This window comes from Equus przewalskii, chromosome 18 (genome assembly GCF_037783145.1).
Source record: "Equus przewalskii isolate Varuska chromosome 18, EquPr2, whole genome shotgun sequence".
NCBI classification, from domain to species: Eukaryota; Metazoa; Chordata; class Mammalia; order Perissodactyla; family Equidae; genus Equus; species Equus przewalskii.
The window spans coordinates 13,507,209-13,522,488 of NC_091848.1; the positions used below are offsets into that span (position 1 = coordinate 13,507,209).

Below are 15,280 nucleotides of genomic sequence, written 5' to 3' on the forward strand. Positions count from 1 at the left end.
CATTAAAATGCTGACCTATGGCAAGGAGGAGAAAATGAATGGGGTGTGGAGATAAAAATACATTAACAAATGAATTAAACAAGAGGGGGTCTTAATGGGCCTTGGGCTGAAGACTGTGATTTACTAAACCCTTTATACTAGAAGTCTAAAACTAAAGTTAAAGAAAAAAAAGCTGGAAAACAAGCCAGACTTTGAAAAGAGAGGGCATATGAAACAGTGACAGAAAAAGAGAAGAGTTGCATCCAATTATACCTCAGACCAGTTTTGAAACAAAGAGGAGTCTGTGATACAGAGAAGGGTTGTTCTGGGCACAAGACCAGGTAGTTGGTTGGGTGAGAGGAGGGTGATTTAAGCTGCCCACCGAGAACTTCCAGATTTTGCCTTCGGCCTTGGGGTCCCTGTATCTTTTTCCAGGGAATGCATCATAATGTAAAGTTTCTTATGAATGAAGAGGGGTTATGAACAAGAGGCTCAGAAAATAATATCTTTATTTTGAGAGACCTTAAAAATAGTACCACTCCTCCTTAACGTCGTTTCTCCTAAATCACCAAGTGTTTGCTGACTAAGTTATCTGGTGCAATTCTGAACCAGTTCTTTGGTCTATTACCTAGAAAGTGAATAGCCAAATGTCATGGGAAAAACTATTTAATTTTAATTTTTTGTAATCTTTCAAATACAATTTTCTTTTTTTTTTTTTTGAGGAAGATTAGCCCTGAGCTAACATCGGCCACCAATCCTCCTCTTTTTCCTGAAGAAGACTGGCCCTAAGTTAACATCTTTGCCCATCTTCCTCTACTTTATATGTGGGTTGCCGCCTCAGCATGGCTGGATGAACGGTGCTAGGTCCACACCTGGGATCTGAATCAGTGAACCCCAGACGGCCAAAGTGGAACATGTGAACTTAACTGCTGCCCCACTGGGCCAGCCCCTCAAATGCAATTTTGACCTGTCATTTAAAGGTTCCATTATCACAGCTTTAACTCTATTTTATATTTTTAAAAAGTGCCTGAGGCTTTACAAATACTAAAGAAAAATTTAGAAATTCACTTCTCACCATATTACTCTAACACAAAACCAACTCATTTCTTTGGGTTCTCTCCCAGCTTTAGGGATTGGCCTGTGAATCCTACATATCATGAACATAGATAGCCATGGGGAAATAGGGCAGAGGGGGTAATTTTTCAATTTAATTTTCCCATAATCTGAATAATACGCTCCACACCGTGATAAGTACTCCAATGTGGAGAACAACAAAAGTTGGAAGATCCCTGTGTTCAGGGAAATTACAAGCTTCTACAACAGATGAGAATTACTACATCATGAAAAATCAGAGGCCCATTCTCGGGGGCGCTGTTGATGGCCCACTGTGTGAGCCCTCAGCTGTACAGGGCAGTAACCCACTTGCAGCCTTGCCCCTGAAAGGCTTCTCTCTGCTTCTCCACTGGTTCTTTCCGCCCCACAGCAGCTTCCTGAACCTGCTTGCAGAGAAGGTCCAGAGTGCTGAGAATTTGACACGCCCAGGGGCAACATGCAACCAACGAGAAATGGAAGTTTGTGAATAAGGACCTCAGCTTCCTGCTCAGAGGCCCCAGCAGGGCTGGGCTGATGTCTTCAGAGGTAACTCCACCTTTAATGTGATCACTGGCTTTGCTCTTCTGGCTTTACCCACCCCCACATGTACTTCCTGAGAACGAGTCCTAATGAAACCACCTGTACCCAAGTCTTTGTCTCCGGGTTTCCTTTGAGGGGGAACCTAAATAAAACATCATCTCAGACAGATTATAGTCAAAAGCCAAGATTTGTAGCAAACAGAATTTTCCTTCCCTAGCACACAACTCTTCCCTCCCCTCCAGCTCCAACGCTGCTTCCCCATTCCCTCGTCGCAGAATAGGCATAACACCCATGCAGTCAGCGCAGGTTCCCACTTGCCTAACTTGTTGCTGGTTGCCCTTGACCATTTGGGAGGCTGGCTGAGAAGGTAGCTGACTTGGTTGACAGCCCTCCAGTAAACCTTGTCCTTTTCATCCTCAATTTAAGTTTGGCCTTCCTAGCTCAGGCAATGACGCAGTCTAGACACTTATATCCCTCCTATAGCTTGACAAGTACCTAGCAATCTGCTGTCTTTCGCTTTTCCTTCCATTATTTCCCTGACTTATTTATTTTCTCCACCAACTATCTGGTATGTATGGTGTACGCTAGGCACTGGGGATGCCCCAGTGCATAAGACAGGCACGGTCCATGCCCTCTCATTGCTTAGAGCTCAGGGTAGTACTTTATTTATTTATTCTTTAATATTTGGATGTCTTTTTCTATTGTGGTAACATTGGTTTATAACATTATATAAATTTCAGGTGTACATCACTATATTTTAATTTCTGTGTAGATTACAACATGTTCACCACCCAAAGACTGATTACACTGCATCATCACGCACATGTGCATAATCACCCCTTTCACCGTCCTCCCTCCCACCTTCCCCTCTGGTAACCACCAATCCAATTTCTGTCACTATGTGTTTGTTTCTTGTTGTTTTTATCTTCTATTTATGAGTGAGATCATGTGGTATTTTAGCAGGCATTATAGAGGGTATGGGAATGTCATGAAAAGGACAGCATGCTGGGGAGGTTCTCAGGAGGAGACGGCACTAATCAGACTTGGGGAGGTCAAAGACATCTCAGCAGAAGACAGATTCCTCTGCCCTCCCTCCACCTTAGAACGTCCACTGGGAAATTATGATCACTTGATTGTCTTCTGGAAGTGTGAAAGGAAGTCCGGACCACGAAGGTGGGCATGGGGTGTGCTGTCCTCTCCATTCAAGATGACCTGACCCACGTTTGGAGAGTGAATGAAAGGCACCTATTGCAGCTAGCGCTGATTTGATAGAAAACACCTACTACGTGCAGGGGCGCTGTGCTTTTACCGGGGTATCCCATTGGCCGTCATGAGTGAGGCCTTGTGTTCGAAGACCTCAGAGACGTTCCTCTGTTCAAGGAGCCCCACTGGTGGCAAGCGGCAGGGCTGAGCTTTTTGGTGAGATCTGTCAAATGCTGAAGCCGGTGCTGTCCCCACTGGCACTTGCTGATAAAGTCCCACACCTAGATCTCATGCACCTGGGAGTTGTAGGTAAGGCTCCAGGGGCTTGAAAAGGGGGTAAAGGGCAGTCTCAGGACCACAGCCATGTCCTGAGCATGGAGTTTGCTTGGCTCCCCAAGCTGCAGAGCCGCAGCTATTGGGCTATTGAATGAGCTGAAACATGAAAGGGGCTTAGAAGAGGCCCTGCCAAGAAAGCCACTAATATTAGCAATTATTATTATTGTTGGTGTTGGTAGTAGTAATAATATTGTTGTCTCCTAGTTCCTACTCTGAGGCAGCAGCATTTATCACACTCCAGTCTTCGCTGTTCTCTTTGCGTGATAAAATTCCCACACGCGCATCCAAATACCTCTTATTTCAGTCATTTTCTTACTTTGAGAATGGAAGTGGCTTTGCCCTCTCCATTCATTAAAACGTGAGCACCGCGAAGGTGGGGCCTGGTCTGACTTGTTCACCAATGCACTCCAGCACACCCACTGGGCCTTGCTCAGTATGGGCTACTGAACAGCATACTGATCTTTTAAAAGAGATTCGCTGCATCACTGTATCATCACATCTCACAGGTGAGAGAGGACCAGGGGCGGCAGGGATGATGTGACTCTGGAACCAACCCTCGTGGGGGCCCACAATCAGGGTGCGGGGGAGGGCTCCTCAGGGACATCTTTCTGTCCCTTGCTTGGCACAGTACACTGGATCTAAAAACTCCATGTGAAGAATGAGGAATCTTGTTTTCAAATAGAGGGACACTACTGATTTCACACTTTTAATTGTTTAATTAATGAATATTTACATTTAAAGAAAAAGTGGTTAAAAGACCAGGCCTAGAAAGCATTGAATGTGAAGAAGGGAATGGATTCATGTATCATTTCCAACCCTTCACAGAAAGCAAATTCAGGGAAACTGAATTTCTTGAGTTCACAGTTCTCATTCTGAATACAAACCCTTACACCGATCCACCCTCATTTATATGACAGTTTAGTTACAAACATTATCAACCATGCTTGCCTGTGAGCGCTCAGCTCCAGAAGCTGGCTTTAGCTGACGACATCTTTTTCCAGAACCAAAAGACATGAGATTTTCATTCCTGAAAGGATGTGAGCTGTTCTTAGAATAAATCCGTTCTAGAATGTTGGGCTCTGGGACAGGAAGACTTGAAAACTCTGTTTGTGGAAGAGATTAAAACTGGCCCAAATCTGTTTGGTTGAGTTACTCTAGATATTCTCTGCTCCCTCTAAAGGAAAAGTCAGCAATCTTTTCTTAAAGATAGTAAATATTTTATGATTTGCAGATCATGTGGTCATGAAGGCATGTAAATGAATGGACATGGCTGTGTTCAAATCAAACTTTATTTACAAAAACAGGAGGCCCAGCCTCAGTTTCGCAAACCCTGCTGTGAAGTTCTGTCCAGAATATCTGAATATTCTGCATGGATGTTCACCACCAAGTACTTAGGTTTTGGGTCAAAGAGAAATGTGCTCTGACACCACCACTTTGGAATGAACTTTTAGTCTAGTTTAGGAGACATGAGTACCTTTGGCCCAGACTATTTTGTGGGAAAATGCAAGTGGAATGTGCATTAGGAAGGCACGATGTTCTATTTCCCAGCGTCAAGCAGAACTAGGATGACGCTCACTTAAGTGCACTTATCTGGAATAAAGGAACCATGACAGCTGCTTGAGAACAGGAAAGAGTAAGGAAGCCCACATTTTGGTTGGATTCCCATCCCAGTCTCTGACTTTAAAATGTAAAAGTTTAAAATGGTTAGTAGGACAAATTTTCACGTATCCCATGCCTGATTTATTTTTATTTTTTAAATTTTTTTCTAAAGATTTTATTTTTTTTCCTTTTTCTCCCCAAAGCCCCCCAGTACATAGTTGTATATTCTTCCTTGTGGGTCCTTCTAGTTGTGGCATGTGGGACGCTGCCTCAGCGTGGTTTGATGAGCAGTGCCATGTCCGTGCCCAGGATTTGAACCAACAAAACACTGGGCCGCCTGCAGTGGAGCACGTGAACATAACCACTCGGCCACGGGGTCAGCCCCTGATTTATTTTTAAGTTAAAAATTTTAAATGGTATAAAGGAAAAGTAAAATAACCTATTAGAACTTAAGCCATAAAATTTTTGGTTCTTTTAACGAATGCTTCCAATTTCAAGTCAAAGCCAGTAATATATCACGTGAATTAAATAGCATTAGCAATCCTATTATGGTCCATGTTCCTCCTTAAAAATAATGCAAATCCACTGGTTCTTCACCTGCAAATTTTGGATAGATGCTAGTGAATCCCTTTTCCAGTGAATTTCCAAATGTAAGAATTTCTTAAGTCCCACGCCTGGTGAAACTCATTTTAATCCTCCAAACTTCTGGTAGTAATTAGTCTCAGAGGATCTTCCAAGGAACTAAATATGTATTCCTAAGCACACTTAAAATCCTGTAGCATTTGCTTTTTGCACAGAAGATAGAAGAGAGGGGCGAGAAGACACGAAGGGTCCTCTTCACCCCTGCCACAGAGGGACACAGGCATCTGAGAACGCTCACGTGCCACACCAGATCAGGGACGTTAAGAAGAACGATTACCTCTGTTAAAAAATAATATTTTGTCAGTCACTTAGAAGTGTGAGTTTAACTGAAGATTTATTGTAGAGGCCTAATTTTGTTTTCTCTGGAAAACTTTTTGTTGTCTCCTAGAATGGTTTACATAATAAGGAGGTCCTTTGGGGGTAGAGGTTGAAGGACTAAGGAACGAGGAGATGTAGAAAGAAGGGCAGGTGCTTCACGCTATATGTAAAACCTGTTCTGCCTGTAGTCTTACATCTGCAAAATGGCTTCTCGACTTGCTGGTTTCACGTGGAAGACTGTCAATTCATGATATATTACAATTTCCCAAGTTATTACATAAGAGATTAACTGCTCATGTTTTTGACTACCAACAAAGTTTTCTTCCAAATCCGCTACTAAAATAATACCAATATTTTGTTTTACAGTATGCCACTCAATTTTCTAATGACCAGCTCTCCCAGCCTCTCTGTGATGCTTTACAGCTGAGATTAGGACCATCCCACCGAAGGGTGAGTCACTGAGTGGACACTTGATCCAGAGCCTGCACCAGATCTGCCGTGTTGAGTGTCCTCCGAAGACCACGCCTGGCCAATGGGAATACCTTTGACAGGCCATGACCACTTTCTGCCCTTCATTTCTTATAATCATAACATTTTTCCTTCTGAAAAACAAAAATTATTACAGAGAGTATCAGAGTGTCAGGTACAGCATTTATAGGCATTTCAAAAGATTATAGGCAATTTGAAACATTAAATAGATTCATAATAGCTTTCCAAGGCTTTGGGTCATTTGCATTTTAAAGTTTATAAATGACATTGCAGTGTTAAAGCTAAATTATCTGAACATCTATTAGGTGGTAACGGTGAGAGAAGGACGAGTAATCAGGCCACACAGTACATTTCTTGTCCACATCCCATGTGATTTTTGCAGAATGCTGCACTATGTAAACTGCTATTGCAAACAGGCAATTATTGCACTGAAGTTTCCATGAAATCCATCCAAGTAAATCTTGCAGCCTCTCATCTTTGCCGATGAGCATCCTGCCTTTGAGAAGATGCAGTAGAAAACACTTGCCACAGAACCGGCAGTGAGATCACTTGTCTGAGTCTGAGACTCCATAAGTTTCTCATTTCATTAGCTCGCTCCTCCACCTCATTTATTCATCCGACAAACAGTCATTGAGCACCTATGTGCCAGGCACTGTCCCAGGCTCTGGGGATACACTGTGAACGAAACACAGGAGAGTCCCTGGCCCGTGGGGCTTACATTCCAGTAAGGCAGACAGGCAAGCACATAATTACACAATACCACAGGGTTCAACACAGCTTGGAGACACCCTGTCTGAAATCTACGTGCTGCCTCTCCTCATTTTTGGGCAGGGATGAAGTGAAAGGAGAGGCCGACAACGGACTGCAGCAATTTCACTAGTCTCAGTTCCATCATCTATAAGTTGGGTGAATTTAAGTGAGTCCTTCAGCCACCCGGGGCCTTAGTTTCCTCATCTACAAAATGGGCAGAGGTTGGATTAAGTGATTATTTTAAGGGAAAGGGCCCTTTCAGCCTCTTATTTTTCATGGTTTTATGGGACCATCTTGCACAAAATCTAGAGCCAGTTTGTTGACCGTTCTATGGTTTAAAAATATTTTTAAAATGAAATGTAAGAAATATAAGAAATCCTTAGTTATCCCACATACACTCAACACTTTAAATGCCAATCTAAACTTCTTTCACAAATAGCAAATGTCTTATTTACAACTGCTGCAGCATGAAGTTATTTTACCATCTTCAGCCATCTGAGAAATAAGTTATTTATTCATAAAAGCATACCCCTTTCCACTGTTGGTTACATAGTCCCACCTCATTTGTGAAACGTTCTCTAGCTGTGAAACCCTCTCCTGGATGTGACACTGTCTCTCTCTTATGAACCCAGATCAGTGACTTCATGCTCCTGTTCAACCGTTTCCACCGGACTATTAGCTCCATGAAAACAGGGATCGGGTCCTCGCTTCTTTGAAGAACAACTCAAATGAGATTCTGTGCAGGTACCCCATAGACGTGTGATCCATGCACCTACACCATGTTTTACGGGCACAGGCCTTTTAGGAACCCACATTAACCCCTCAGGCTGTAAGAATAGTTCTGCTTGGTGAAATCAGAGCCATGGTCTACCAAAGGGCATGTTAACATCCAAAAAGGAAAAACGGGTTTCCAGAACGATTCACAGACTCACACAACGTGAATTCATACATATCCTAACTTCCTTGGAAGCCCTGGTGGAATGTTAATGTATATTTAATAAGGCAAGCAAAGCAGCACATTTTTGCCATCAATTTTCCTTAAAGAAGACAACATAGCTGGAGAGCTGGACGTCAAATAAGGTTAGGTTCACACTTATCAACTCGGTAGGAGTTAGGAAGTCTCTGATGCTCGCGAAAGACAAATCGCATTCACTGGTTTGATTCTGAAATGTGGAAACTCCAATTTCAATCAGTCCAGCAGCTGAGCATGACAGGAAATTCTACAGGACTGTAAGGAATCTTCTTTTCTTATTTGGATCAGATCACTGATACCCTGGGGGTTTCTGAAGGCAGCCTGCTGTGTCTCTGAGTTTTATGGATTTCTGTGTAATCAAATATCCTATGCTTGTTTTCGAATTTGATCAGGTGGACCTATCGAAAGGACACAGCTTGGCAGCGCCTTTGGGGAACACGTGAAACCCCTGCCTCGATAACCGAATTTAATTCCTTCCTGTTGCCCTGTGGTGTCAAGATACATAGCGTCAATGTTATCGGAAGTGCCTAACACAGACTGCTGTGTAGACTAAAGGCTGTCCTGTCCTTTCAATCACCGGAAAGCAATAAGGACCATGTTCTTGGTTGGGCAAACATTATAACTTCAGGACCAGATGGGCAGGAGCATCCCAAGCAACCTTGCAGAAACTTGAAGCAGTGTCGCGACATCTTCTAGGAATAAACAGAGTCTCAAACAGAGTCTGTATGGACACGGGGGCAGGTCCGGCAGACATCAGCCGCACAGAGGAGGGTCAGAGAAGAATAAAGAGGTTCAGACAATTTTCGGCAACCTAGATAACAGTTACAGGTAAGTTCTTGTTAGCAAAGGAAATGCACTTTGGTGTACATCATGGAATCTGGGTAAGTGTGTAAGTTGTTGAACATATGCTGCCAATAAGAACACAGTCCCTTTTTCTCGAGGCTAGGCAGGAGGGATTAGATGTTCAGGGCTGATGTTCAGTGTCCTATATCAGTATGACTGCAGCCCTTCCCAGCCAACCCAAAGGGTCTGTAGGTTGGATACAAAAGTGGATCAGGGCTGGCTTTGGCAGTGAGGGTCTCCACAAAGTCACCGTGCGCAGTGTACTCTTCAGGCGGACGTGCTCGAGCTGCAAACCCAAACAACTCTTAAGTCCAAACCTCTGTGGGCACTATGGCTTCTTTGGTTCCAACAGAAGGCAGTAGGCTTTCTGCAGACAAGAAATAAAATGGGAACTGCACCAAGAACCCACGGATCTTTTTCAGTTCCTCCTCTGCTCTGACGGGATCTTCCTTGGCTAATATGGGTTTGCTTATAAAGTCTCTCAGTTGAATTAAGCTGTGTACTTCGTCATTGGGCAGGCACCGGAACACCTGATTAAAACACAAAGAGGAAACAGACTGATAAGTTTCAAAGAAAACAGACCCCCTTTATGGAAAATACTCATTCCAACATCCAACACCTTTGTTTTATGAAACACATGTTAGTTTTCTGTTATAGCACAGGACTGACTGAAGAGGTGCTTTGCTTATTTGCTACAAAACACTACTAGATTTGCTTCCATCAAAAAAAATTTATAGATAAATCCTTCTATCTGATTGATGCAAGTCATTTATCTCAGGATAAAGTCAGGCTAGTGATAAGGAATTTCACTGATGTTTCTGCACGTTAAGGTTAAGTTTTTGGGTAATATCATCCCTGAATTTCACTGGAGGTTCTGGTTTAAGGGGAAAATTGTACATTATATTTTCTCTAACTTTTTATTTAGAAAAATGTTCATATGTGTACCTTTACTTAAAGTTATCAATTGTACACTTATTTTGCTAACTGAAAATAAGTTTCACACATCACAACACTTCACTTCTGAACACTTCAGCACGTTGTTCTAAGAATGAGGACATGTGCCTGTATAACCACAATCCCATTCTCATCCCTCAGGAGACCAGTTCCATGTCATTTAAGATATGTTCCTCATTCAGATTGATCCTATTATTCCTCAAATGTCTTTTATAGCTGTTATTCCCCCAATCCAAGATCCAAAGTAGGCAGTGCACCGCATTTTAGAAGACTCCATGCACGTGACCTATTTGATCATGGCCTCGAGGTCTCAGTACGAGATAAAGCTACGCAGATAGTTGTCATGTTTCATTAGGAATGATGAATTCTCCGTGCTGGAAGGGGCTCTGGAAGTCATGATGAAGAACACACTCTTACCCAATTTCTGACAGGTGGTTAACACATCCCAGCTTGAATATTTTCTATGATGGAAAGCTGGCTATTTTATGAAGTAAACTTTTCCACTGTCAGACAACTCTTAACTCTTGTAAATTCTTTATCATAACCAATGGATATAACTTACCAGAAGATGCATTTGGCCTCCCTAACAAATGGAGCTGGTTTTAAAACACTTTTCCAAAATTAGAGCTGTGCGACAAAAAACGTATCTCATTATTAATAAGCTTCATTAAAATGATGGATGCCATTTACTATGCACTATGTGCTAAATACATTTAATAGACTATTCTTTTTTGTGTGTCTGTTAGGACGATTGGCCCCCAGCTAATGTCTGTTGCCAATCTTCCTCTTTTTGCTTGAGGAAGGTGGTCCCTGAGCTAACAAACATGCCCATCTTCCTCTACTTTGCATATGGGATGCTGCCACAGCATGGCTTGATGAGCAGTGTGTAGGTCCGCACCCAGGATCCAAACCTGTGAACCCTGGGCCACTGAAGCGCAGCATGTGAACTTGAACTTAACCACTATACCACCAGGCCAGCCCCTAATAGGCTATTCTTTATCCTCATAACCACCCCAGTGAATATCCCTCCCAATTTATAGGAAAGGAAAGAAAGGCTCAGAAAGTCAAGTCACTATACACCATGTTATATCACCAGCAACTGGGTGAGCTGGGTTGAACCCAGGTCTGACATTTTTCAACTCCACCTCTCTTTTCTCTTTGTCACCAGACAGGTACGAAGGCTAGGTAACCACCTGCTGAGGATGCTCATGATGGAATTCCTGAATCAGATGAGAGATCAGAATACCACTAAAGTCTCTTTTAAAACATATCCATGATGCTTTTTGACTCTGTTTTTCAAGGTCTACGAAGAGCTATTTTATTACAACTTGGAGGTGTGTTTGTTTTCTACCTTCGCTAAGAATACTCTGTACCAATAACATGCAGAAATAATGATGTGCTTTTGTGATGTGAGTCAATCAAAAAAAAGGAGGGGGAATATACGAACCTCACCTTATCATAAATCGTAGCATTTCGAGCTGCTGTTGAAACCCACACCTCCTTGAAGAATTTGTCACTCACTGGATCCTGAATGTCTTCACTTGGGTCCGAAAGATAGCCAAGGACAACTCTGAAATACAAGTGCCTCCCAAATGAGTAATCGAGATAAAGCAGTTTGCTGTAGGCATTGTTTCCAATGGTAACAATGATGGGAGTCCATTTATTTATTTATTTTTTAGGAAATCAAAGGAAGCCTTAAAACTAAGTGTGTGTGTGTATATATACACAGGATAGGATTAGCATTCAAAATAAGTGCCAGCAAATGTGCTAAGCCCCTTCCTCAACAACCTTATGAAGAAGCAACTATTATTATCTCCATTTTACAGATATAGGAACTAAGGCACAGAGAGGTTAAGTAACTTCTTCAAGGTCATACAGCTGGTAAGCAGCAGACCTGGGACTCCAACCAGGACCATGTGACTCCCAGAGCTGTCCTCTTAACGTGACTTGATCTTCGCTTCTTCCTCCCTCCCCTGACCCTGGGCCAAGCACTATGCTGAGCTCTAGGGTGCAGAAATAAATGCAAAAGGCATGGAGCCTCTCTGAGTAGTTAAATTTCGTAGGTGAGATCAATAATAAAGAAATAATCACCCTCAGAGGAATTAATGAAAATTCTGATAAATACCAATGTGCTTTAAGACTATGAGATGGGAGTGGTCAGGGAGAATTTTCCTCCCCCCACGTGTTTGCCTAACTCCACCTACCACCTTTCAGGATTCAGTACAAGGTCACTTTTATAGCACCGTTTGTGGCTCCCCCTTCTCCTGTCTCCCACTTCTCCCCATCAATCCTGGGAGACGCGAACATTCTTCCTTTGTTCTCCCACTGTCCTTCATATGAGCTTTGTTTTTATCAGAGCACCTGCAATTCTTTATACACTTTTTGTTTTCAACAAGTCCATATGCCACATCTAACATGTAAATTCTTTGAGAGAACATGACCTGGCTATTCTCATAAACCCAGAATGCCTGGCAGGAAAGAAGTCACATACTAAATGCTGTCTGAATTGATCATATATAAACAAGGGACTAGAAATAACAAGCAACTCTCAAGGAAAGCAAGGCAAGTTTTGGAAGTCATATTTGAAAATTTGAAAATTAGAAAAACCTTGGTACTTATAGAAGGCTTTAGGGTTAAAAAGCATTTCCGCCTTAATCCTGTGAGGTAGATGGTACATGATTCCCATTTTGCAGATGGGAAACTAAAGTTTGGAGACATACTGTGATAGAGTTAGAATTCAAGCTGAGTCCAAAGCCCTTTTCTCATATGCCTCGTCGTTTCAAGGAACCCCGAAAAGGCTTGTGCTACATTGAAAATAGAAGTGGGGAAATAGGCCTTTGAAGGACTTGGCTGTTACACTGAGGGAAACTGGGACATATGGTAGACACCGGAGCAGAGCAGTGACAGCATCCCACTTACATAGTAGAATATGGCGGCTGCATTGAGAATAGACTGTGCAGGGCAAGAGTTGAAACAGGGAGCCCAGTTAGGAGTTACTGCAGTATTCCAGGTGAGAGATGGTGGTGGATGTGGTGGCGCAGAGGAGGGCAGAGCCAACAGGGTTTCCTGATAGAGTAGATAGGGTGTGAGAAAAAGCGAGGCATCAAAAGTGACTGGCAGGGGGTTTGGCTTGAGCAACTAGAAGAATGTAGCTGCCATTAGCCGAGAGGGGGAATTCTGTGGGTTGAGCCAGTTTGTGGGGCAAGACCAAGAATTCAATTTTGTACCTGTTGAGACATCTATGAAACACTCAAGTGGCAATGCAAAGTGGACAGCTGGATAAGTGAGTCTGGAGTTTGGCAGAGAAGGCCTGCTTGGAGATAAAAATTTGAGTGTGTATATACATATATATATATGCATAAAGCCATGTGACTTTAATTGAGTTTACCACAGGAGTGAGCAGAGATAGAGTTGAGGACCCGGTGTTCCTCAACAGTAGGGCAGAGGAGGAGCAGCCGGGAGGCTGGAGAAAAGTGAGGATGTGGCACCTAGAACCATACGCAGTCCGTCAAGGAGAACTGTGTCAGATTCAGATGAGAATGGACCAGTGGATTTAACAGTGTGGAGGTCATTATATTGTCACCCTCCCTGCATTTAAATAAATGTAGATTTACATCACCATTTGTAAAAGCTGCAGAATTTCCCATCATGTGAAATTTCTTTAACCAATTATTTTATTATGACCTTTTGGGTGGTTTCCAGTTTTCCATTATTATGAACAATGCTACAATGAACATAATTTATTCACTACCTATAATACTTTGAATTTCTATGATTATTTCACTAGGATAAATTTTAGAAATAAAATTCCTGAGTTAAGAAATACGCAGAATTTACTTCAAGAAAGGCTGTTCCAACACATACGCTACTAACTATGCATGTTCTCCTCAGTGATTTTCGACATTATCAACTTCTAGAAAAGCTTGGCCTGTTTTATAGGGATAAAAGGGCATCTCATCTCAGTTGTAGGCTGCACTTTTCCTGCTATATAAAAATTCTTTAAAGTAAATGGATCTGGCACCATGGGCTTATGAGGATTCTTAGAGTTTTATAACCACAAAATTCTATTTCCATTTCAAATAATGTCTCCTTCAGTCTACACAGGAATAACTTTTAAGAAGGATTTAAGGGATGATGTTTGCACACAGATGCTGGCTGCCCATTAAGACCAAAGCAAAATTTACTGCACCAAATTTGAAAGACAGTCACGTGATGACAATAAGTCAATTATAATAATACCTTTGATTTGGGTTGGGCCTAACCAGCTAAAAACTGAGCAAAAGGAACATTTCTATAACTTTCTTTTAAATTATAACAAGAAGTGAGGTAATGTGTCCACCAAGTTATCAGTTAAGAGCTTGTGTGTAGAAAAAGTATTTAAATAAGTCTATAGCAGATAATATTTAGTAATAAATTTTCTCTCAGCTTTTTTTTTTTTTTGGAGGAAGATTAGCCCTGAGCTAACTACTGCCAATCCTCCTCTTTTTGCTGAGGAAGACTGGCCCTGAGCTAATATCCATGCCCATCTTCCTCTACTTTATATGTGGGACGCCTACCACACCATGGCTTTTGCCAAGTGGTGTCATGTGCGCACCTGGGATCCGAACCGATGAACCCCGGGCTGCCGAGAAGTGGAACGTGTGCACTTAACTGCTGCGCCACTAGGCCGGCCCGTCTCAGTTTTTTAATTATAAGAAATTTACATTAAAATGCATAGTAAAAAATATGAAGTACTCAGTATTCTTTTGAAGACTAAGATTTGAGAGAAACCTAGTTTGATTTTATGCTGATGTGTATAATGGCAAGTATCCAATGTTTAGTTGTTTATGCATCAGTGGAACTGTAGGAAAACTGCAGAAAATAGTTTTCTGTTCTCTCCATTCCTCATGTCGTTCACTTTAAATGATCCTGAGCTCTTCTTGTGTGGATAATGGTTTCTGTTGAGTGATGGTTACATCGGGAAAGTTTGGATAATTCTCTAGTACTTAATGAACTGTTCGGCACATAGCTGTGACATTTTGTGCAGTACCCTGATGGCTGGTTCTATTTAGAATTGATTTCACATTGAAATGTGTCTCTCTATTTCTCTTTAAAAATAGCCCATATGGAAAAAAGACTGAAGTTGCATTTTTTCAAGGGAGAAAATGGCTGGGCTGTAGGCCACAATATTTATCTTTGAGAACATTTCCTAATAAAAAGAGCTAAAATCCACACAAGGTTTTCCTGACGATTCTTAATACACTGTCTGTGTTTGCCATTGCGGCAAGGTGAAACTGATGGTTCGAGAACAATTGCCTCTTTAAGACAGTTTGAAAGCTGCCAGGAAAAATAAAGGCACCAAAGAAGAAACTTAGCCTGAAATGTATAGAATCAGCAAAAAAAGGTAAAATAAAACTCAAACGATTACTGAAAAACCACCCCCCCAATAATGAAGACCCTAAAGCTTTATTAAAGAACAAAAAAATAATTTGAGTAAATTGAAGCCCATACCTTGTTTTTTAATAAGATGACTCAATATCATAAAGATGTCAATTATTTTTGTATTAATCTATAAATCCACTG

General features: G+C 41.8%; 1 protein-coding gene across 5 annotated transcripts in view; it reads right to left on the bottom strand.

The window, feature by feature from the left end:
• Window positions 1–3,843: 3,843 nt before the first annotated feature.
• PLD1 (phospholipase D1) overlaps window positions 3,844–15,280 on the bottom strand; it is a 201,844-nt gene continuing 190,407 nt past the window's right edge. For all 5 annotated transcript variants that reach the window (XM_008512881.2, XM_008512879.2, XM_070583129.1 and 2 more), the window contains 2 exons: window positions 11,171–11,288; window positions 3,844–9,294 (listed from right to left, as the gene is read on the bottom strand). In XM_008512881.2, coding sequence (XP_008511103.1) covers window positions 9,070–9,294; window positions 11,171–11,288 — 343 coding nt within the window. In that variant the 3' untranslated portion in view covers window positions 3,844–9,069. The remainder of the gene's footprint in view (window positions 9,295–11,170; window positions 11,289–15,280) is intronic.